Genomic DNA, 24966 nt, shown 5'->3' on the forward strand with positions numbered 1-24966 from the left:
AGCTCACTGCAAGCTCCGCCTCCCGGGTTCACGCCATTCTCCTGCCTCAGCCTCCCAAGTAGCTGGGACTACAGGCACCCGCCACCACGCCCGGCTAGTTTTTTGTATTTTTTAGTAGAGACGGGGTTTCACCGTGTTAGCCAGGATGGTCTCGATCTCCTGACCTCGTGATCCACCCGTCTCAGCCTCCCAAAGTGCTGGGATTACAGGCTTGAGCCACCGCGCCCGGCCGACTCCTACCATTTTCATTGACATTACCTGCAATATATTTTAAATATCCTTCTCTGTGATTGCTTTGTTGCTTCTCAAAACTCAGTTCAAATGTCTCCTCCATTGCGAATCCCTCTTCTTTGTATCCTCAGGGCAGCTATTCCTCTATTCTCTTATACCTCTAGGTTTATGCCTTTGTTATTTCACTTTTCATAATAACAATTAGTTATATCTGTTTCATTCCCTTTTTTCAGTCTGTAAGCATCCAGTCTTTGACTTGTTCATCCCCCATGCCCAGGCTAATTTCTGACACACAGTAGATACTCAGGTTTGTAGTCTGAAGAATATTGTCCTAGGATACCTCAGAGCCTAGCCAAGGGCTTCTGAATTCCAGCCACCATTTCTCTCCTTCTGCTTCTATAATTCACAGCTGACCTCTGTCTCTTCATTGTCTTATGTGTGCCCTGGTGTGATGACCATAAGTTCAGAGTTGACACACTGAGTGCATGATATAGTTTGGATCTGTGTCTCAACCCAAATCTCATGTCAAATTATAATCCTCAATGTTAAAAGTGGCCCCTGATGGGAGGTGATTTGATCATGGGGGTGGATCCTTCATGATCAATAAACCTTCATGATTCATCATCCACTTGGTGCTATTCTCGTGACAGAGTTCTCATGGGATCTGGTTGTTTAAAAGTGTGTGGCACCTCCCCCGTCTCTCTCATGCTGCTGCTCCTGCCATGTTAGAGGCCTTGCTCCCCCTTTGTCTTTCACCATGATTGGAAGCTTCCTGAGGCCTCTCCAGAAGCAGAAGTCACTGCTTCTTGTACAGCCTGTGGAACCGTAAGTCAATTAAACTTCTTTTCCCTAGAAATTATCCAGTCTCAGGTATTTATTTACAACAGTGCAAGAATTGACTAATACAGTGTATGAGGAAAATAGGGAGCAAAAAGTTAAATCCTGTGTGAGTGATATTCAGCAACAACAACAACAATAACAACAACAACAATAACAATAGCAGCTACTGTTTGCTGAATACTGTCTGTGCTAGACACCAGGCTATGGGCTTTATAGGCAATATCTCAATGAATTCTAACATCAACCTATGAGGTAAATACTATTATCCTCATTTTATAGATGAGGCTGAGTAAGGGAAGTGGGAGAATTGAGGTTGGATGAAAGCCTGACTCTAAAGCCTATATTCTTAACTTTCCTATCTGAGGGGTTTTTGAGCAGCCAGTTGGAGGAAAGAAAGCCCCACCTGTGTTTACCTTCCCTAGGACCTATTCTGCCTCCTTGTCTAAAGAGATGTGCCTGCTCCCAGGTGTGTTGAGCCCCGTGTGGGCTCAGCTGGGTCACCTTGTGCTTTGAAACAAGATAGCACTGAGGGGCTCCTGCAGCAACTGGCTCCCAGGGCAGACAGGGGCAGAGGCCCCACTTCCCTGGCATTGGGGTGACAGATGTGGCCCTGGGGCAAGAGATGACAAAGATCTTCCATCATCACCCCAACAATTCCAACATAGTGACAGCCCCAGACTGCTAGAAAAGCCAACCCACATGGAGGCGAGATAAAATCCAGAGGGCTCAGAAACGTTTCAACAAATGCTAGTATCAGTCTCCCCAGTACAGCTCTGTCAGCAGGAAGGAAGAATTCTGCCAGCATGCATGGGGCACACTTTTTGGCACAAGGGACCTTGTTGCTAAGCAGCAGTAGTTGGCCTCCCCTCCTCCCCATAACCTTTTCCTCTGTTTCTGTGTTTCCAGTTAGCAGATGGGAGGGGCTGGGGTTGCCTAGCCCAGCCCAGCCCTTGTGCTCCTTTCCTGCAACAAGGGGCCTATTCATGGGTCCTGAGCAGGGTTCATTGTCTCTGTGGCGCGTGTCTGTGTGAGTGTTGGAGTAGGGATACAGGGAGGGGCCATGTGTGAACCAGGGAGACCTCATCTTCCAACCAAGCTTGCTGGGCTAGCTTTAATCAATGCTGGCCTGAGAACAGGAGCAGAACGCTGCCTAGTAGACCCTGAGGCTTTACAACAGTGTCACTGACCCTTATGGTAAGGCTATGCCTCTGTGCCACCCCTGCTGTGACCTCTCTCCCTTTCTTTCTCTCTCCCTCCTCTGCCCTTGGGATTCTAGGCTGGTGGAAAGAGCCTCCTGAGGCAGCTCTGGTACAGGGGCTGGATCCTAGCAGGGGCCCTGTTCGGCCAATTCCCTGTTTCCTCCCCAGGGACTGCCTTTTATTCTCCTCTTTTGTCCCTCTTAGACCTATCAAGTGCTTTGCACATACGTGGTGCTCAACAAATCATTATTATGTTGAACTTCCACTCAAAAAGAGGAGCAAGGAGTCCTATAATTTTAAAGGCCTTTTTTTTTTTAGGCTAGCACGTGAGCTTGGGCAGTTGAATTTTGAGGTGGAGCAGTACATGAGGTGAGGCCAGTTTGTTCAAAGGCTGGGTTTAAAGCCAAGCTTCCTTGGTACTGAGGCAGGAGAAAAGACTGGCCATGCCCTAGAATTCTCTAGATCAGGCCTGCCTCTCCACTCAGAGGGACATCAGCTCAAGAGCAATCACACAACCCCAGAGAAGAAATCCAAACCTCATCCTCTGTTGCTGCTTCTCTACTCTCTTATGGGCGCTTGATTGGCTCTCCCAAGCCTGCTGTCCTCCAGCTTCGCTGCCTGTGTCCTGTGAGTCTCATCTCTAGGCACAAGAAAGAATGTGTGTGGTATGCAAACCATGACCTCTGTTTCTCCTGGAAAAGCAAGGCCTGCAGCTCTTGGGAGGTCCAGTCCTATAGGTTCTGGGCTGTGGTTGGTGTGGGGAATAGGGAGGTGGGGCTGGTAGCTCATTCTATAGGCAAGGTGTTGGGGCTGCTGCCCTGGCTGTGAGCTGAACTGGCATGGGTGCTTTGGGTCCAGTGGAATGATTTTCGGGACAATTTGGAGGTGACTGACCTAGGTGAGTCTGACAAAGGCTTTCCTTCCTCCTGCCGGAGGGTTAGGAAGACTAGATCAGTGGAGTAGGAAGGCATGACTGGGGAGGTTTTGGTGTGAAAAGAACATTTCATGCGACACATGAAAATCACATTTAAGCCAATGCTGTCTTGGAGTCAGGCTTTTATTCTCATTGGGTACAACCCTATGTGTTGACAGGGAAAGATGCAGGGGAGACGGGAGTCTGCAGGGAAACGGGAGTTGCTTCAGTTTTGAGAGATTTTATCTACCCTACTGGATTATAAATTTTGGGGGGAAGGATCCACAGCTTATGTGTAGTTCTTATTAATATTATTATACTTAACATTTGTATTGGGCTTTACAATTTATAAAGCCATGTTAATTCACGTTTTGTTATTTGTACCTCCCTCTCTCCCTCCCTCCCTGTTTCCCATCTTTCCTTCCCTCCTTTAATGTGCTTTAACTGAATTCCCACTTTGTGCCAGGCTCTGTGCTTAGCCCTGGGATGCAAAAACCAGTGAGGAAGGAGAGAGAAGGAAGTAAATGAGCAAAATATAGGGCCCAACAGGTGCTGTATGCATTGAAGGAAGCTTCCTGGAGAAGTGACGTCTATGCTGAGTCTTGAAGGGTCAGTAGGAGTCAGTTACATGGGGAAGGGGAGAGCAGGTGCAAAGTTTCTCTGTTGTGAGAGTGACTGAAGGTACTGAGGTATGGCATGTATGTCAGTGTGACCCCAAATTTTGCTGTGGAGGGAGCAAGTGCTGGCAGTGAGGATGGAAAGGTGAGGCAGGGCGAGATCATGGAGGACCTTGTGAGCCATGCCATGGACATCTGGTTTGATCCTGAAGGCTACAAAGACTCATAGGGTAGAGATGGGGCTCACATACTCATATTTGCATTTTAGAAAGATTACTCTGACTTTATGGCATGGAGAATAACTGAGGGAGACAAGATACTCGAGGAGGGAGATTATTCCTTGGAAAGTAGGAGTTATTACTCTTATTTTACAAATGAGACAATTGACATTTGAAGAGATGGCCTGAGTTGTCCACGTTCACATAGTAGGTTGTAGACCTAGCTTTGAACTGTCTGGTGTTTTTTTTTTTAAGATCTTATTTTCATTACTCCTCTTCATGGCTCATGAGCTTTAGGCACACATATGACTTACTCTGCTCTATGCTTTCTTATCCCCATGCCTTTGCTAATCCAATCCTCTTTGTCTGGGCTACCCAATGCCCATGTATATAAGCTCAAACCCTCTTCATCCCTGTGGGCCTCAGAGGCTGCTTTTTCTAGGAAGCCTTCTGTGATCACCTCAATGAGAAGTAAGCTCTTATTCTTTTGGATGATGATGGTAGTGTATTAGTCTGTTCTCACACTGCTATGAAGAACTGTCTGAGACTGGGTAATTTATAAAGAAAAGAGGTTTAATTGACTCATAGTTCTGCATGGCTGGGGAAGCCTCAGGAAACTTACAATCATGGTGGAAGGGGAAGCAAACACACTCTTCTTCACATGGTGGCAGGAGAAAGAAGGGCAGAGTAAAGGGGCAAAGCCCCTTATAAAACCATCAGATCTTGTGAGAACTCACTCACTATCATGAGAACAGCATAGGGGAACTGCCCCATGATCCAATCACCTACTGTGAGGTCCCTCCCCCAGTGCGTGGTAATTACAATTCAAAATTACAATTCAAAATGAGATTTTGGGTGAAGGGAGAGCCAAATCATATCATTCTATCCTGGCCCTTCCCAAATCTCATGTCCTCATTTCAAACACAATCATGCCTTTCCAACAGTCCCCCAAAGTCTTAACTCATTCCAGCATTAACCCAAAAGTCCAAGTCCAAAGTCTCATCTGAGACAAGGCAAGTCTCTTCTGCCTATGAACCTGTAAAATCAAAAGCAAGTTAGTTACTTCCTAGAAACAATGGGATGCAGGCATTGGGTAAATACACCTATTCCAAATGGGAGAAATTGGCCAAAACAAAGGGGTTACAGTCCCCATGTAAGTCTGAAATCCAATAGGGCAATCATTAAACCTTAAAGTTCCAAAATTATCTCCTTTGACTACATGTCATACATCCAGGTGACACTGATGTAAGAGGTGGGCTTCCATGACCTTGGGCAGCTCTGTCTTTGTGGCTTCGCAGGGCACAGCCCCACTCCTGGCTGCTTTCATGGGCTGGTGTTGAGTGCCTGCAGCTTTTCCAGGCTCACAGTGCAAGCAGTTGGTGGATCTACCATTCTGGGGTCTGGAGGACGATGGCCTTCTTTTCACAGCTCCACTAGGCAGTGCCGCAGTGGGGACTCTGTGTGGGAGCTCCAACCCTGCATTTCCCTTACATACTGCCCTAGCAGATGATCTCCATGAGGGCTCCACCCCTGCAGCAAACTTCTGCATGGGCATCCAGGTGTTTCCATACATCCTCTGAAATCTAGGTGGAGGTTTTCAAACCTCAGTTCTTAACTTCTGTGCACCCACAGGTTCAACACCACATGGAAGCTGCCAAGGCTTGGGCTTGCACCCTCTGAAGCAATGACCTGAGCTATACCTAGGCCCCTTTTAGCCACAGCTGGAGCTGATGCAGCTGGGACACAGGGTACCATGTCCCAGGCTGCACAGAACAGGGGGGTCCTGGCCTGGGCCACAAAACCATTTTTTCTCTCCTGGGCCTCTGGGCCTGTGATGGAAAGGACTGCTGTGCAGTCTCTGACATGCCCTAGAGAGATTTTTCTCATTGTCTTGGTGATTAACATTTAGCTCCTCATTACTTATGCACATTTCTGAAGCAGGCTTGAATTTCTTCTCAGAAAATGGGTTTTCCTTTTCTATCACATCATCAAGCTACACATTTTCCAAACTTTTATGCTCTGTTTCCTCTTGAACACTTTGCTGCTTAGAAATTTCTTCTGCCAGATACCCTAAATCATCTCCCTCAAGTCCAAAGATCCACAGATCTCAAGACAATGTGGTGATTCCTCAAGGATCTAGAACCAGAAATACCATTTGATCCAGCAGTCCCATTACTGGGTGTATACTGAAAGGATTATGAATCATCCTACTATAAAGACACGTGCACACGTATGTTTACTGCAGCACTATTTACAATAGCAAAAACTTGGAACCAACTCAAATGCCCATCAATGATAGACTGGATAAAGAAAATGTGGCACATATATACCATGGAATACTATGCAGTCATAAAAAAAGAATGAGATCATGTCCCTTGCAGAGATATGGATGAAGCTGGAAGCCATCATTCTCAGCAAACTAACACAGAAACAGAAAACCAAACACCACATGTTCTCACGCATAAGTGGGAGTTGAAGAATGAGAACACATGGACATGGGGAGGGGAACAACACACCCCGGTGCCTGTCTGGGAGTAGGGGACAAGGGGAGGGAGAGCATTAGGACAAATACCTAATGCATGTGGGGCTTAAAACCTGGATGACAGGTTGAAAGGTACAGCAAACCACCATGGCACATGTATACCTATGTAACAAACCTGTACGTTCTGCGCATGTATCCTGGAAGTTAAAGTAAAATAAGAGTAGACTATATGTCACATGGTTTCATTTATATGAAACTATAAAAAAGAACTCTAATATACAGTGAGAGAAACAGATCAGTGATTTTCCAGGGCTGTGGGTTGGGGAGGAGTTAACTGCAAAAAGGCAGAAGGAAAATTTCTGGGGTGACCTTAATGTCCTATATTTTGACTGTGTTGGTCATGTGGGTTATATCTTTGTCAAAGTTATTTATCTGAGAACTTAAAATGTATGCAATATTTTGAATGTGCATTATGCCTCAATAAAGTTGAACAAAACACCCCCTGCTCCCCACCCCCCAAAAGAGAAAAACAAACAAAAAACCACCAAAGTTCCATAAATCTCTAGGGCAGGGGCAAAATGCCTCCAGTTTTTTGCTAAAGCATAGCAAGAGTCACCTTTCCTCTAGTTTCCAAGAAGTTCCTCATCTCCATCTGAGACCACCTCATTGTCCACCAGACAATGAAGACCACCAGACTTCATTGTCCACATCACTATCAGTGTTTTAGTCAAAACCATTTAACAAGTCTCTAGGAAGTTCTAAACTTTTCCACATCTTCCTGTCTTCTTCTGAGCCCTCCAAACTATTCCAACCTCTACCTGTTACCCAGTTCCAAAGTTACTTCCACATATTTAGGTATCTTTACAGCAGCACCAATTTACTGTATTAGTTTGTTCTCACACTGCTATAAAGGACTACTAGAGACTGAGTAATTTATAAAGCAAGAGGTTTAATTGACTCACAGTTCCTCATGGCTGGGAGGCCTCAGGAAACTTACAATCCTGGCAAAAGGGGAAGCAAACATGTCCTTCTTCACATGGTTACAGGAGAGAGAAGTGCAGAGTGGAGAGGGGAAAAGCCCCATGTAAAACCATCAGATCTCGTGAGAACTCACTCACTATCATGAGAACAACATTTGGGAACTGCCCCCGTGATTTAACCACCTCCCATGAGATCCCTACCCCAACACATGGGGATTCCAATTTGGATTGCAATTCAAGATGAGATTTTGGGTGGGGACACAGCTAAACCGTATCAGGTAGTTTAGCTGAACTTTTCTTCTGTCATTTAACATATTGCGCTTTACATGACTTATCCTCAGGACCAGACTACAGGTTCTTTGATGCAGTCAGAGTTGGGAGTGGTCTGTGCTGGTTTATTCTGAACTCCCGATAGTGTCCCTTATAGTGACCTGTGCGCTTGGACCAAATATCTATGGAATGAATGAATGGGTGGGTGGGTGATTTGTGGAGGGGCACTTCTTCTTCCGAGATAGGAGGGAATGAAGAAGGGTGGGATCTTGAAGCTGAAGGAGGGTGTTAAGGGACTTTAGCAGATGCCTTCAATGTTTATGGAAGATGAAGGAGTGGCTAAGAGTGTGGGCTTTGGAGTGGGACAAATCTGCATTCAAGTGTTTGCTACTGGCCATGTGAGAGTAAGGACAGTGGGGTTAGGGGCCCCAGGAGGGCACGGGGGGCCTGGCAAGGTATTTGTGGGAATATACAGGGAGTCCCCAAGATGAATAGAGGTTTACAAGTGGCAATGGAAGCACGACTGGGGTTAAAGAATGGGGAATTGGACTTGGCTGTGACTTCTCTCAGCAATCCTTGATGTGGGAATCCTGGGTGTCTGACACTTACTTCCCCAGAGCCTGATGCTGGATGACCAAGCCCCTGCGGAGGCCCAGTATGCAGAGGAGGGCCCAGGATCTGGGATCTTCAGAGCAGAGCCTGGAGACCAGCAGCATCCCAGTAGGCCAGACTGGGTCATAAGGGAATGACAGGGTGGGGACAGTGGAGGGCAATCATCCTACATTTCCTGGATCCTCCTTGGGGTCAGCCCCACATGATTGATGGTGAGAGGCTGTGTCACTCTTTATCCCCAGACCTGCTTTTGCTTCCCATTTCCCACTTTAGGGATTGAGTGGGATTTGTGGGCTTCAGTGATCACGCCCTCTCCATCCTCCCCTGCCCCCACCCCCTCCCTAATCTGGGCTGATGGGACAGGAGGAGGTGTCCTGTTGGAGTTCTGTGGGTACCTAGCCCCATGGTGGTGACTTAGGGTGAAGTAAGGCTGGCTGGCAGGAGCAGAGGACCCAGATACCCCTCTGTCCTTTCCCACAGTTTCTCAGGTGGTGTGCTGGCGCTCCATGCGACGAGGCTGTGCAGTGCTGGGAGCCCTGGGGCTGCTGGCCAGTGTGGGTGTCGGCTCCTGGCTCCTAGGTCAGTGCTGGGGTCCCTTCTCTGGTGTGGGGGAGGTTGGAAGGGAGAAGCAGGTGCTGAGCAGGCATTAAAGGTAAATAGGACAAGTGTCTTCCTCATCTACTCTGCGCAGACAAGGGGAGAAAGGGTGAAATCGCAGCAGGAGGGATCTAGGCTCTACATAAAGAAGAACAAAGTGTATGATCCAAGGAGGCCTTAGTCAGACTTTTTCTGGAAATCTTTCCCAGTGAGAGAGATACAGAGAGAACACACACAGAGAAAGACAGAGACATACTGAGAGACAGAGAGAATGAGAGAGAGAGAGAGAGAGAGAGAGAAGGGAGAGTCAAAGAGACAGAGATAGAGGCTGAGGCCAAGAGAGATGGAGCGCTGTGCCCCTCCTCAGTGGGTTGGTTGGGGACCTGCCTGAGAGCAAGGTGGCTGATGAGGAGGTCAGCACCTTGACCCCCTCCTTTGGAAATCAGACCCTTTCTCTTTGTTCTTCTCTGAAGTGCTGTACCTGTGTCCTGCGGCCTCTCAGCCCATTTCTGGAACCTTGCAGGATGAGGAGATAACTTTGAGCTGCTCCGAGGCTGGTGGTGAGGAAGCTCTGCTCCCTGCACTTCCCAAAACAGGTGGGCTGCACCCCTGAGGCTACGGGCCTCCCTCCCCAGCAGGGACCTGTCACAGCTGGGGGCAAGAGAACCGACTCTGAAGGGCCATCTGTTCACTGCCAACCATATGTATTTCCCTCCTCTAGTGTGAGGGCGGTGACAAGGTGTCACCTTGCAGAGGTGATCTCTGATTTGGGGCTTTCAGCGCTCTCTGAGGACTGTCCTGATCTCTAGCTGGGGCAAGGTCCAGAGACCAGGCTGGCAGGAGGGATAGAAACTTGCCATTTGGGGCAGAGTGAGTCAGGGATGTGGGGGAGGAGGGGTCAGGTGTGTGTGGGAGCCAGTGTGTGACCAGCAGGTCCACCTATGGGTCTGGGAACATTAGCCCACCTTGTCCCCTGTCTCCCTCTCCTGATTGTCCCCTCTCCTCCACGTAAGAGTTGGGGATCAGAAGGTACAATGCTACCCAGAGGCTACGGGTTAGAATAACCTCATTAGAATAAGGTTGGAGTCTTTGACTGTGTGGCTTTGGGCACATTACTTCTTGTAGCTTCTGCTTCCTTCTCCATAAAATGGAAATACAAATATTTACTGCATAAATTTTTTAAGGACAAAATAAACTAATCTAGGAAAAGATATTAGCACAGAACTTGTGTAGTAGTCTGTTTGGTTTGCCATGAGTAAGTACCACAGACTGGGTGGCTTAAACCACATTTATTTTCTCACAGTTCTGGAGGCTAGAAGTCCAAAATCAAGGTGCTATGAAATTCAGTGTCAGGAGAGAGCTCTTTTCCTGGATTGTAGATCGCTGTCTTCTGCCTGTGTCCTCCCCAGGCCTTTCCTCTGCTCTTGAGGAGAGAGGGAGCTCTCTGGTGTCTCTTCCTCCTATAAGAACATTGACTCTATTGGATCAGGGCCTCACCCTCGTGACCTCATTTAACCTTAATCACCTTCTTAAAGGCCCTGTCTCCAAATCCAGTCACATTGGGGGTTGGGGCTTTGTGTGTGTGTGTGAGGGGTGGGGTGGGGACACAAGTCAGTCCATAAGAGCCTGGAAAAAGCATACACTCAACAACTGGTAACTATTATTATCACAAGATTTGATATCAGAAGACCTGGACTTAAGTCCTGGATCCATCACTTCCTGACCCTGTGATCTTGGGGAAGGTGCTCAAACTCCAAGCCTTAGTTCTCCTTCTGCAGAATGGAGAGGATGGCAGTACTCATTGCACAGGGCTGCTGTGACAGTGAGTGGCAGAGCACACTTAAAAGCACTTGGTTAAAATAGAAAACAGAAATGCTCTACCAGTAGGGGTGAGATTGCTCTTGGGACTGGTCTCACTCCCCGGGCAGCAGGGAACTTGGCACTGGGTGACCCAGATACTGTCATTAAAGCCTCTTCAAGTACTACAGAGTCCTAGGTCCAGCTCTTCCTGTCCCACCCTACCACCATCCTTCCCCATGTGGTTTTCATGCTGTGATTTCAGTATCTTTCAGAATAAACAGCGAAGACTTCTTGCTGGAAGTGCAAGTGAGGGATCGGCCACGCTGGCTCCTGGTCTGCCATGAGGGCTGGAGCCCCGCCCTGGGGCTACAGGTCTGCTGGAGCCTTGGGTATCTCAGGTAACAGGAGTCAGATGTGGGTCCTGTGAAGGGGGAGGCCTGGCTGGCTGGCGAAGGATGGGAGTTGGAGACCTCTATCTGCCCATCACTGGTCAATATGCTCAGGAAATGTCAAGAGGTCTTTTTGGCCATCTTTTGGCCTCTGGGCACAATGGTACCCCAGCCCATTTCTCTGTTTGGAGTATTACTGCTTTTTAACAAGCATAAATCCCAGCAGTGGTCATTATCACAGTCTTGTGGTTACTATACTAGTATTATATCTTGTACACATTCCAGTTATGATTTCCTCCTGTTCTATTCCCCTCCTCTGCCAAGACTCACTCACCACAAGGGAGTAAACCTCACTGACATCAAACTCAACAGCTCCCAGGAGTTTGCTCAGCTCTCTCCTAGACTGGAAGGCTTCCTGGAGGAGGTGTGGCAGCCCAGGTAGGACTACTGAGGTGGTTAGGTGAGTGGGTTCCCTTACTTCCTGGTGGTCAGTCCAGCAAAAATCTCCTTTCTTGGGATCCTGGTGGTGAGGACACTGGTGGCCTAAGATAGGAGGACAAAGAGAAACATTTCCTAATCAGAAATTAACAAACTCAGTTCACATGAGCCCTGTCTGTCACCACTTCACATCTGCTATTTGCCCTTCACAGGAAATGTAGGGTTGGTTATCACTGTCACAAGATTTGAAATGGTACTCGTCACCATTTTACAGGTTAGGACGCTGAGGCTTAATAAGGTTAAAGGGTCTTGTCCAAGGTCACATAAGTAAGCAGCAGCCAAGTCAAGCCTTGAAACCAGGCTCCTGTCTCCAAGCTCAGTGCTCTCTGAATCCTGTCACACATTATTTGGATAATTTGCATATTTCAGGAGAGAGATGATTGAGTTGCTCTGGCTAAGAGTTGCTTGTAGTCTGGACAGTCTCCCAGAGAAGAGGGCTGTGGAATGGAGCAGCCCCTGCCCCAGATCCTGGGGATGGTCTGGTGTGACTGGGGCACAAGCAGAGAGGGTCTTTGCACCTTCCTAGGCTTTCTCAAGCTGCCTATCAGCCTCCTGGGATAGATGGGTAGGCACCCCCATTACCACGTTTCCAATTTGAACTGTTCCTTCAGGCCCCTCCTGTCCAGCTCCTATGCTCAGGAATGTGGCTGGAGATGGGAAGGTTCTGACTGGGTTCTTGTCTTGGATACCTGAATGGGAAAATGGAAGTAGGGGTGGGGCTGACTCCTCCAGGAGAGCCAGGAGGGCTGTGTATTTGGGAAACTAGGAGACACTAAGAGGGTCTAGACATTGGGCTGCTAGGGGCAAGAGGTGAATAAATAAAGAGAAGAGAGTTTGGGTCAAAAAAGCAACTAAGAGCTAAGAGAGAAAAGGGGAAAGAGGAGAGCAAGAATATGAATATACAAGGCCCAGGCAGAGGGACCAGGGTGGAGAATACAGCACACCTAGGAAGGAGCATGGGGTGAAGAACCCTGGTCACGCACGCACTCACCTATCCGTTCATTCATTCATTGAGTGTGTCTTTATTCAGGACACTTAGTGGTAACAGTTGATCTATGTCCCAGTTGATCTGCAAGGACCATGAAGTCCTTCTATTGCCCTCTGGGAGATTAGGCAGGAGGTGTGCTGCTGTCCTGGGGACCAGTGATGAGGAGGGGTCTGAGCATTTGGGTGGGGGCAGGAAGGAAATGGTGGTATTCTTCAGGCTGTGGCTACATGACAGCCTTAAGAACTGTCCACCACCTCCACCAACCTCCCCCATTCTTCACATCCTTGGATGTGTGTGGCCACAGGGTGGGCCCTGCCCAGCTTCTTGCTGGCACCTCTGTTTTGCAGGAACAACTGCACTTCTGGTCGAGTTGTTTCCCTCAGATGCTCTGGTGAGTCATGTCTTGGTCCCGGGGAGGTGGCAGTGGGAGGAAAGGGTGCTCCCCCTCCTTCAAGTGTGGAAGAGCCCTATGGTGAGGTTCTGCTGGGTCTGGGGTGGGGTCCTTGCCCACCTGCCTGCCAGGCCCCTTGTTGCAGTTGCTGTTCTGCCCCAGCAGAGCCCTTTCTAAGCCTCCATCATGTCCCTCACCAGCCACAGATCTGGGCTGATGATCTCCTTCCTTCACTACCTGCCACTCTCTTCCTTGACCTCTGACACCCACTCCGCCTTTTTTCTGGAGAGCCCCAGAGGTGAAATTATTATTGGCTATTGAGTGACTCGTTAGCACCTTCAGGAAACTAAGGGCAGGTGGTGAATTAGGTACCAAACGGGAAGCAATCTGTGGAGTTCCTTTCATTGGTCTTCCCGTTCATCTATCCGTCTCTTCATCTGTCCATTCAGACATCCTTCCACACACCAACACTTCGACCTCTGCTACAGGACAGGCATTCTGTTAGGCACTGGGGCTTCATACCTAACATAGGGCTCCATGCAGACACAGTTTCTGCTCTCAGCAGGCCCACAGCTGGATGGGGCAGGCAGGGGTGAAATCAACACTTCTACCTTCCCATCCCCCACACTTAGGACCAGGAATAAGAAAGGAGAGCTGTCCACACTGGCTGTCTGGGGCTTGGCACTGGGTCACGTTCCCTGAGAGTTAGGACTATACTGACACTCACCTCTCTCTCTCTCTCTGTCTCACTCATCTCTGTTGGCAGAGTGTGGAGCGAGGCCCCTGGCTTCCCGGATAGTCGGCGGGCAGGCTGTGGCTCCTGGGCGGTGGCCGTGGCAGGCCAGTGTGGCCCTGGGCTTCCGGCACACATGTGGGGGCTCTGTGCTGGCACCACACTGGGTGGTGACTGCTGCACACTGTATGCACAGGCAAGTCTCCGTGGCTGCTGAGGACAGAGTGCCTCGGTTGCCCTTTCTGTTCGGCTGTTGGTGTGTCCTGCATCAAATGTTCATGTCCAACCGTCTCCAGCTTTTTACTCCAAGAGTGTTTGTGAAGTTCTCCCCATTCAGTATCAAGAACAGATCTGCACAAATAACAGTAAGGATATGAAGATTTGTTCTGTATATTCATCAGCATTTTTTTTTTTTTTTTTTTTTTTTTTGAGAGAGAGTCTCACTTTGTTGCCCAGGCTGTAGTGTAGTGGCACAATCTTGGCTCACTGCAACCTTCGCCTCCTGGGTTCAGGCAATTCTTGTTGCCTCAGCCAGGAGCCACCATGCTCAGCTAATTTTTTTGTATTTTTAGTAGAGATGGGGTTTTGCCATGTTGGACAGGCAGGTCTTGAACTCCTGACCTCAGGTGATCTGCCTGCCTCGGCCTCCCAAAGTGCTGGGATAACAGGCGTGAGCCCCCGCGCCTGGCCTCATCAGCTTTTAAGTGTTAAAAATACTTTCACATTCACAGCACCCTGTGTTTCTTCAGGTTTATCTTTGGTTCAATCATTTTCCATGTAATCATTTGGTTAATATCTTTCTTCCGCTTTAGACTGGTCTAGAACAGTCCCTGGAATATAGTAGGTGCTTAATAAATGTGACTTGGAGGAATGAATGAATGATGAGTGAATAGCTCTTTGATCTTCTCCTGGTGCCGAACAGGGCAGAGAGTGTAATCCCCATTTTACCAAGGCTGGGAGGGAGAAGTGCCTCTCTCATGATCACACATAGTAAGTCGAGAGACAGGACCAGCGGAAGCTTTTCCGACACAAGGCCCTCTATGTGTTTGCTATAAAACTTGGAGGGAAGTTATGCAGGAAAAAGGGAGTGATGGTTGCAGATGACCCATAGTCTTCTCCATCCATCAGTCCTGGAGCATTTATTAAGCACCTACTGCATGCCCAGTGTCTTGCCAGCTGCTGGGGTGATACTAAGAGGCATGGTCCATGGGGCTTGCGAGCTCAACACCCGCTAATGGCCCCCCCACCAATGGCCGCTCTGGCCAGCTTCCTCCACCTGCTACTTCACTTAGGAACACCTCTTCTGCTCCTTCCTTCCCCGCTCAGCGTGGCCCCTGTGTGCAGTTTCAGGCTGTCCCGCCTGTCCAGCTGGCGGGTGCATGCGGGGCTGGTCAGCCACAGTGCTGTCAGGCCCCACCAGGGGGCTGTGGTGGAGAGGATTATCCCACACCCCCTCTACAGCGCCCAGAATCATGACTACGACGTCGCCCTCCTGCGGCTTCGGACCCCTCTCAACTTCTCAGGTGCGGCGCTGGCTTGAGGGTGGGCAGGCTGGAGACTATGTCGAGAGAGGGCGGGGGCTGGGCGGGAGAGTGGTGAGCTGATTTCTGAAGTTTCCTCTAAACACCGTAAACCTTAAAACATTTTATTTATTTGGGGACTGTAGTGAATTTTGGCATCACCTGGATGTGAAACTATTATCAACTCTTGCACAGGCTTTTTTGGGAAGAAAGGTTCAGGCCCTTTTCATGGCTGGGCTGCAGGTGGGCTTTGCCTTGAGGTCCCAAGCAGCTGCTCTGTTCACCAATAGGCTGCTCCGCTCCTGTCCCCAGGCCAGTCTTGGGTCCTAGCCATTTAGTGCCATGTTACAGTTTATGAGATTTTTTTTTTTTCCAAATATCTTCTCTTTCAGTCCTCGTAACAACCCTGATAGGTAGATGAAACAGGTAGATACAGACAAGGGCACTGCGGTGTAGGGAGGGAAGCGACTCTCTTCAAGGTCATGTGGCAAACAGTTCCTAAGCCTGATGCCAGGGCTACTCCTGCTGTTGCACCTGCCCTAGAAGGTGAGCCCAGGCTGCAGCCATACCAGCAACCAGTTTCCCCCAACACACACGTACACGTGGACATTCACCTACAAACACACACACACACGCACTCACACAGTCACGTGCACATAGACTCACACGCATTCACACATGCTCACACATATGTGCTCACATGAACACACCTGCACACACACACCACACACACTCACAAACATGCACACTGTGCACACACATATACATTCACATATACTCAACACTCCTTCCTGTCATCACCTGTAGCCTTAAGTTTCCCAAATAACAGTCATTGCCATACACATTTCACAAATTTTATCACATATGTGAACTATCATTCAACAGGTAATATTTCTAAGGCTGGGTGTGGTGGCTCATGCCTGTAATCCCAGTACTTTGGGAGGCCAAGGTGGGCAGATCATTTGAGGTCAGGAGTTCAAGGCCAGCCTGGCCAATACAGTGAAACCCCATCTCTACTGAAAATACAAAAATGAACTGGGCATGGTGGTGCACGCCTGTAGTCCCAGCTACTCGGGAGGCTGAGGGAGGAGGATCACTTGAACCTGGGAGGCAGAGGTTGCAGTGAGCTGAGATCGTGCCACTGCACTCCAGCCTGGGTGACAAAGCAAGACTCTGTCTCAAAAAAAAAAAAAAAATTCTTAGTATATTTAAAAGAGAAATACTACTATATTAGTATCTAAGTAGTAGATACTACATAGATATCTAATGTAGTAGTATATTAGTATCTACTATATTAGTATATATTAGTACTATATTAGTATCTAAGTAGTAGATACTACATAGATATCTAATGTAGTAGTATTTCTCTTTTAAATATACTTATTTTGTTATAGAAAATAGTACATTTACTATATAGTCTAGTAAGTAAATAGCATATTTATTATTTAAATATACAAAATTGATATAGTAAATAGATAATAATTAGTATCTCTAGTTAGAAGACCTATATTACTTACCTAACTAGAGAACCTGTGTTACTTACAGTAAATAGATACTAACTACAAAAATATGTAGCATGAAAAGAAATCAGTGTGGAAGTTCTAGGTAGCCGAGTCTGCTGCAGAAGTTGCTGCACCCGGGCGTGCTATCTCCTGTTTGGATGGGAGGTCGGCAGGCTGTAAGAAAGGCACAGACCAGCCCCAAATGAAGTCTTTCTCTGTGATGCAGTTAGAGTGACTGAAAGAGAATTGAAGGACATGGCATGCTCCCCAAGCAGATGTTTACTCAATGGCATGCCTATGTACTACCTAAAATCATGTATGGCTGCACCCATCGGATATGTCACACGTTTTTGGAAACACTGTCCTCATTAGAAGTTGGGTACCCATGGCCTGAAAGAATTTTCACCCCCACTCCATCCCCAGGTGTGGGGAGGGGGCAGCATGGGCCCTGTCCACCCATAGAGGATGCCATGCACACTACAGTTTGCATGCTGTCCTCTGTGACAGGGGACCCCTAAGATGGGACAATACACCACTTGCATAGCCATCTAGGAGGCCTGGCTGGTGGAACCCAGGAACCAGGACTGTTTCAGAATGGGGGTGAGGTGGACTTGCCAGTCCTGGGTCCTTCGCCCAGGCTCCGCAAGCGGGGAAGCCGAGCCTGACTGGGGACCAGGATCACGTGCCTCTTTGCAGACACCGTGGGTGCTGTGTGCCTGCCGGCCAAGGAGCAGCATTTTCCGAAGGGCTCGCAGTGCTGGGTGTCTGGCTGGGGCCACACCGACTCCAGCCATAGTGAGTCAGCTCCCTGGGCCCTCGGTGCAGGAGCGGGTGTGGGAGGCATTCTTCCCCAGGATGAGGCATGGCCACATCCCTTGGCCACATGACAGTGCCAGCCCTGTTTTTCCCTGGCATCACCCTTGGCCATGACTGGGGGCTCCAGTCTCCCCTGCCTGGGCCTTTCTGGGGAGAACATCTACTGAAAGTTTTCCCCAAACTCAGACCCTTTTACGCCACCTCCCCTTGTCCCAGGAGCGCCATGGTCTCACATTTGGTGTATATGTGAGTCCTCCTCCTCTTCCCACTCCCAGCCCCCAAGTCTGATAGCCTCCTGCTTCCTTGCTCAGGGTCCACAGCTCCCACCCTGGGCTCGCCTCTGTGGGTCTCCATGTCTCTGGGACTTCTAATTACCTCCCCTCTTGCTGTTCTGCCTGCCTGGGTCTTGCTTTATGCCCGGCAGTTTTTCTCGGTGTCTCTCATAGCTTACAGCTCGGACATGCTCCAGGACACGGTGGTGCCCCTGCTCAGCACTCAGCTCTGCAACAGCTCCTGCGTCTACAGCGGAGCCCTCACCCCCCGCATGCTTTGTGCTGGCTACCTGGACGGAAGAGCTGATGCATGCCAGGTGTGGCCTGTGGTCGCTGGGGTGAGGGTGGGGGTGGAGGTGGGGTGGGAGGACAGGGGGCCTGCTGTGACTTGGACCCCTGCCCTGGTCTGAGCTTGTCGGTGGTGTGAGACCGCCTCTCTAGAAGGAGGGGCATCTAGGCAAGTCTGGAGCTCATGCTAAGGGTTTAAGGAGGGGTGAGGCCAGTAGGTGTCTGAGCTAGAAGCAGGAGGGGCCCAGTAAGGAGATTCCACTTGCCATAGTGGTCTGGTGCTCTCCAGCAGGAAGAACTAACTGGTTGTTTCTCTGTGTCTCCATGCCTGGATCCCATAGGGAGATAGCGGGGGCCCCCTGGTGTGCCCAGATGGGGACACTTGGCGCCTGGTGGGGGTGGTCAGCTGGGGGCTTGGCTGCGCAGAGCCCAATCACCCAGGTGTCTACGCCAAGGTAGCTGAGTTTCTGGACTGGATCCATGACACTGTTCAGGTGAGTGTGGGAGCAGGAGTAGGACAGGGAGGTTTCTAAAGGACCTGCCCCTCCAATGCAAGGAACCTTACCCCTTAGGCCCAGGTCCTGCTGGGGGCTGGGGAGGGGACTAGGACATGTTCTCCAGAGTGGGTGGAGGAAGAAGTGAAGCTTAAACATTGAATCCACTGGATTTCTATCAATTTAAGGATAAACTGGGTAAGAGTAGCCCTGAGTTTGTATCCTAGATCTACCTTTTCCTGTGTCAACCTTCGGCAAGTGTCGAACTTTGGTAAACCTTAGTTTCCTGATGATAACCATCATGGCCGCTTATATGCTATTGTTATATGCTATTAAAGAAGACCTGTACAATGCCTAGCACAGTGCTAGGCTTAGAGTGAGTGATCTGTAGTACTTTTTGTTTTTTTGAGATGGAGTTTTGCTCTTGCTGCCCAGGCAGAAGTACAATGGCACAGTCTCAGCTCACTGTAACCTCCACCTCCTGGATTCAAGTGATTCTCCTGCCTCAGCCTCCCAAGTAGTTGGGATTACAGGCATTCACCACCACGCCAGGCTAATTTTTTGTATTTACTAGAGACAAAGTTTCATCATATTGGTCAGGCTGGTCGTGAACTCCTGAGCTCAGGTGATCCACCTGCCTTGGCCTCCCAAAGTGCTGGGATTATAGGTGTGCACCACCATGCCAGGCCTGTCGTGTCATTTATGTGTATATCTGTTACTGTCACTCATCCCTGGTCTCTAAGGCAGTTACTAGTGGCCACATTCCCTGCACTGTAGAGAGAGCTCAGCATTTAGCAGTTTGGGTTCTGCATCGACGTAAATTGTGTGACTCTGGGCAAGCCACTCTCCTTCATCTGTTCAATGGGAAGGCCAAGTGAGACAATGGGTATGAAAACACATTAGTGGCTGGGCAGGGTGGCTCATGCCTGTAATCCTAGCACTTCGGGCGGCTGAGGTGGGTGGATCATGAGGTCAGGAGTTCGAGATCGGCCTGGACAACATGGTGAAACCCCGTCTCTACTGAAAATACAAAAATTAGCTGGACATGGTGGCATGCACCCAACTACTCGGAAGGTTGAGGCAGAAGAATCACTTGAACCTGGGAGGCGGAGGTTGCAGTGAGCTGAGATCTTGCCACTGCACTCCAGCCTGGGTGATAGAGCAAGACTCTGTCTCAAAAACAAAACAAAACAAAATATTATTTACATAAAGTATTTTACAAATTTAGGGCATGATCATGAAAAGCATCTTCCTCTAAGGTTGGGCAGGGGTGGGGGTTGGTAGATAATACAGGGAATGTATGTATCGATCTTCTCATAGAAATCTTACAAAAAATCTCGAGCAGCAGATAATTTTAGCCCCATTTGATAGAAGTGAAAATCAAGGCCCTGCATGGTTAAATGATTTACTAAAATAAACGTCGCTTGGCTAGTGTAGAGCCATGCTGTGAATCCAGTTCCTTTCCCTTTTGGTCTAGGACTCCCTTCTCTGAGTCCGGCTGTTTCCTCCAGTCTCACTGCACACCGCCGCCTCATGCTTCCTGGGGCCTCTAGCAGCTCCACTAACAGAGGAGAGGCAGCAGCCTCCGATGCCGAACGCATGGACCTCCTACTACTGTGCGTGAGGAACAGTCACCACCCACCGGCCAGCCACCCAGCCGCCAGGTCTCTCCTCTTGGGCCCTGATTTCAGAGTCCTCTTTCTCACTAGAGACTCAATGACAGAAGAGAAGCTGGGGCTGGGTTGGGAGTACTGTGGTTGCTGAGGGATGAGGGGAAAGAGGAGAGAGGTAGGAGCTGGAGACGAAGAGGCTGCTGGAAGCAGCAGGAAGCCTACCCTTTTTCTGCCCTCTGCCCTCCCTGCCCTTGTGTGAGTCTTTTGGGAGGGTGCTGGGAGGTGCCCCCAGTCCTGCCTTTTCCCTGTGCTCTCAGGTGGGCTAAGTGCCTCCCTAGAGGACTCCATGGCTGAGAGGCTCCTGGGCAGATGGGGTCAAGGCTGGGCCAGCCCAGATGAAGCCTACAGGAGTCAGGACCCTCTCCACTCTCCCTCTCCACTCCCCTTCCTGTTCTCACCTGGCTCTGGCTGGCCCTGTATGGGGTGGGTGCATTGGAAAACAAGAAGGTTGGAGTTGGTCTAGGACATTGGTTTTAAATGACAGTTCTGTGAACTGGTCCAAGGAGTTCTGTTATTAAAGTGATATATGGTCTTGGTCCAGTTTTCTCTGTCTGCCTCTCTCTCACTTGCACAAAGACAGACAGACAGACAGACAGACAGACACAAACACACACCCGCCCACCCACACAAGCACATATTGCAGGGTAGAATTACAATTTTCCTGCTATCTTCTATACATGTTGAAGCTTTGGTGCTGACTCCTGCTCATCTACTCTAGAATTTTGGTTTGTGCTTGTTTTGCCCAGGCTGGAGTGCGGTGGCACCATCTCAGGTCACTGCAGCCTTGATGCTGTGGGCTCAGTGGATCCTCCCACCTCAACCTCCCTGGTAGCTGGGACTACAGGTGCACGCCACCACACACGGCTAATTCTTCTTTTGTATTTTTTATAGAAATGGGGTTGGCCAGTTGCGGTGGCTCATGCCTGTAATCCCAGCACTTTGGGAGGCTGAGGCAGGTGGATCACGAGATCAGGAGATCGAGACCTTCCTGGCTAACATGGTGAAACCCTGTCTCTACTAAAAATACAAAAAAATTAGCCGGGCGTGGTGGCAGGTGCCTGTAGTCCCAGCTACTTGAGAGGCTGAGGCAGGAGAATGGCGTGAACCCGGGAGGCAGAGCTGGCAGTGAGCCGAGATCACGCCACTGCACTCCAGCCTGGGTGACAGAGTAAGACTCCATCTCAAAAAAAAAAAAAAAATCTACATGTCATGATCTGCAATGAAAAGCCTTAGCCATCCAAGTGCTCTGAGGTTTTGAGTTTGAGAACTACCTAAGTCAATGCTCTCTTGGGAAGGTTTGGTTTCCCTGCAAGGTCCATCTCTCCTTCTCTCTTTTTTTTTTTTTTTTTTTTTTGAGACAGAGTTTTTTTCCCTGTCCCCCGGGCTGGAGTGCAGTGGTGCCATCTTGGCTCACTGCAATCTCTGCCTCCTGGGTTCAGGCAATTCTCCTGCCTCAGCCTCCCGAGTAGCTGGGATTACAGGCACACTACAGCCACCATGCCTGGTTAATTTTTTGTATTTTTAGTAGAGACGGGGGTTTCACCATGTTGGCCAGGCTGGTCTTGAACTCCTGACCTCAGGTGATCCACCTGCCTCACCCTCCCAAAGTGCTGGTATTACAGGTGTAAGCCACCGCACCTGGCCCCATCTCTCCTTCTTAGCTCTTGTTTTGGAACTGGGCCTTTTGACTTGGCCTCTCTGTCAGAGTTTATGCCCAGTTAGCATTTCCTTGGTTAAGCCTCTCCCCTACTCTCTCCTCTCTAGCACTTAAAATGTAATTGGCATCTTGTTTCTAAAAACTGCAATGAATTTTTTTATGGTGCTTACCCAAAGAAATGCAATCAGTGTTTAGCAATAACAGAACTTTGTGAGTTTATCAGCATATTTTGTGAGGAGTTGTACAAATGATTACTCATTCCTAGAGGGTCTGCTCCCTTTACATGAAGTGAACTAAAAAATGAAGGTTTCAATTTACTGCCAGTTTATTAACCAGGGAAATAGTTGCTGGGAGTCTGCTGTCAAACTGTAGAAGCAACATGGGAGAAGTTCTGCTGAATGGCAAAATAGCCTCGCCCTGTGTCCCTGGAGGTCAAACCTTCAGCCTTTACCCTGAGATCAACATTTACTGCCCAGCTCCCATAAGTCCCTGTCTCAGGAGGCACTGATGGGGTAGTGGATCCCCCTGGGCAGGGGATAAGTTAACAGCAAATCCAGCAGCTGTGATCTTTTTTTGTGTTTCTGATGTCAATCATAATCATTTGCATATTTAAAGGGAAGTTTAAAAAAATTACAGCCATCAAGGTCTTTCAATAATCACTAACATTTGAATAGTGTTTTTCAGTGTAGAAAACATGCCCGTATGTGGGAGCTCACAACATCTATCTGGTGCAGATATTATTATTATTGTCCTCATTTTCCAGATAAGAAAATTCAGAGAGATTAAGTGACTCCCCCAAGAACACCCAGCTGGTAAGCACCAAAACCAGGATGTCAACCGTGGGTCTTTTTACTCTAAATCCACATCACTGTCATGCATGAATGAATGAGATGGTCCAGTATTGCACAGCAGAACAGAATTGAAATGTACTTGCTCAGGTCACCTGGTCTAAGTCACCTGCTTACAGTAATGCATTGACACACCTACCTTTTTAAATTTGTTTTGTTTTGTTTTTTTAGACAGAGTGTTACTCTGTCAGCTAGGCTAGAGTGCAGTGGCACAATCTTGGCTCACTGCAACTTCCGCCTCCCAGGTTCAAGCGATTCTCGTGCCTCAGCCTCCTGAGTGACTGGGACAACAGGTGTGCACCACCAAGCATGGCTAATTTTTTTTGTACTTTTCTTTTTTTTAGTACAGATAGGGTTTGCCATGTTGGCCAGGCTGGTCTCGAAATCCTGGCCTCAAGTGATCCACCTGCCTTGGTCTCCCAAAGTGCTAGGATTACAGCTGCAAGCCACTACACCCGGCCCTACTTTTTTTATAGATGAAGGAACCAAAACCCAGGAATTTTAGAGGCTCCTGCCAAAGACCCTTCTTAGGAAGTATTCTTAGAAATTCCCAGTTCTCCCTGAGATTCATGGTCTGACTAAAACTTACAAATTAATATCTCCTATAGGAGAGCTATAAAGGGTACCCTAATTAGATAATTTGCTAATAATGATTCCTTGCTTACCTGTACAGAAGCTCCTGTTCTCTTTGGCCAGGCAGTCAGATCTGCGGATGCAGAAGCTCTCACTTTCCTTGTTAGCATCTGCCAGTTCAGCTCTTTGGAAAGGGAAAGGAAGCGAGTGGCCTGGCCAGCTCTGTTCCCCTGAGCCTGCTCCTGGAATGAAGGGGTGGAGGTGGGGCCAGGAAGGTTGGGAAGATTCGGGTTCAGAAGGGCTTTAATGAGGACCAGCTGGGTTCCCAGTGCTCTTAAGCTCTGTAGGGAATTCGGAGGTAGAAAAGCCGACTGTCTTATTGGAGAAATGACTTACTTGCAATAAATTACTAGTAGCCAGCCAGGCGCAGAGCTGAGTGGGGAGGTAGTCATTGCTCAGTGAGTTCCAAGAGCCTGTTGTTAGAGAAGTCAGAGCAACGCTGTATGTGCGAAACCTCTGCCTTCCTCCGATAGGATTCAGCATCACACCTGCTTGGGCAGAGATTTCCAGCCTCCTGAGATGTTCCAAGAGGGTCATTCCTGGCTGCCACGATGGGTGCAGATCCCTTCCCTCTTCTTCTATGTGCTTGTGGGGTCTCAAGGACTCTAGAGGGTTCAGCATCCCTCTAACATCAGATGCAGGTTCTCCCCTCCTGACACCTTCTATGGAGTCGTGCTTTTCCTAAAAGGGTTTCTGGGAACAAGGGGCGGCCCTGCCATTCCTCTGCAACATTTCTCAGGCTCTTTCTTATATTTTCTTTTTGGAGGTGCTTGGCTCACCCACAATAGGACAAAACTGGAAATGCTATAAATGCCTAGAGCCGGTTTGGTAGCTGTCAGATGTTTTCCCAAGTCCCTCTGATGCTTCTCTCCTCTTTCCTCCGCCGTCTCCTGGCCATGCTCTCAGGACCTTCTTGCTGCTCCACGGCTACTCAAAGGAAAACCTACTTTCACCTGTCCCCACTTTCCAGTCCAGCATCCTGGGTCTGAGCCCTGTCTCTACCTCCCCCGTAGACATGCCACAGCAAACACACAGGGTGTGCCCCACCCTCAGGACTCTGTGTCCTACTAAACTGATCAGAGCAGGGTGTTGTTAATAACTCTTTCAACTCTGTTAAATCCCTCCGCCGCTAGGCAGGTTCATAAAGAAGTAGGTAGGCAGCAGCTTCCTACTCTTGAGGGCTGAGACTGGTCTTTCTCACACATTCAAGGCTGGGAAAGAGAGAGGCCAAGCAGGGGTCTCCCCAGAATGGAGCACTCCAGGTGGATTTGTGGAGGTTTTCACCTGGAGGTGGTGCTGGAGGGAACCAAGCTGGGGAATCAAACAGAATGGAGAGAGGAGTCGTGGCTGCAGAGGCACAGAGCCCTTGCTACTTAGCATCTCCCGGAACAGCACATGGGCTCCAGGAAGGCAGAGACTTGCAAAGGGCTGGGCTCATCTTGGAGCTTTCTCCCTTCCAAGGAACCTCTGGCTATAGCATCTGATAGTAGGAAACAGTGGTTCTA

At 49.0% G+C, this 24966-nt stretch overlaps 1 protein-coding gene and 1 long non-coding RNA gene across 6 annotated transcripts in view; one reads left to right on the plus strand and one right to left on the minus strand.

The window, feature by feature from the left end:
* The window catches only part of TMPRSS5 (transmembrane serine protease 5), a 31698-nt gene extending 10835 nt beyond the window's left edge, over positions 1–20863 (plus strand). For 2 of the 5 annotated variants that reach the window (XM_009187312.2, XM_031652933.1), the window contains exons 2-13: positions 8368–8470; positions 8843–8941; positions 9433–9555; positions 11022–11157; positions 11473–11586; positions 12982–13025; positions 13792–13954; positions 15103–15281; positions 17477–17575; positions 18043–18185; positions 18498–18650; positions 20128–20863. In XM_009187312.2, the coding sequence (XP_009185576.2) occupies positions 8374–8470; positions 8843–8941; positions 9433–9555; positions 11022–11157; positions 11473–11586; positions 12982–13025; positions 13792–13954; positions 15103–15281; positions 17477–17575; positions 18043–18185; positions 18498–18650; positions 20128–20142 (1365 nt within the window). In that variant the 5' untranslated portion in view covers positions 8368–8373 and the 3' untranslated portion in view covers positions 20143–20863. Of the gene's footprint in view, positions 1–139; positions 2266–8367; positions 8575–8842; positions 8942–9432; positions 9556–11021; positions 11158–11472; positions 11587–12981; positions 13026–13791; positions 13955–15102; positions 15282–17476; positions 17576–18020; positions 18186–18497; positions 18651–20127 lie in introns of those variants that run through there. The other 3 variants (XR_002517221.2, XM_003910724.5, XM_003910721.5) reach the window with 3 other exon arrangements.
* On the minus strand, positions 10230–12589 carry LOC108582049. Its single transcript, XR_004177346.1, has 3 exons — positions 12232–12589; positions 11483–11691; positions 10230–10419 (listed from the first exon to the last, which is right to left on the minus strand). It is a non-coding gene; the product is annotated as an uncharacterized LOC108582049 (long non-coding RNA).
* Positions 20864–24966: the final 4103 nt, after the last annotated feature.

Source organism: Papio anubis, chromosome 12 (assembly GCF_008728515.1).
Source record: "Papio anubis isolate 15944 chromosome 12, Panubis1.0, whole genome shotgun sequence".
Lineage (NCBI taxonomy): Eukaryota > Metazoa > Chordata > Mammalia > Primates > Cercopithecidae > Papio > Papio anubis.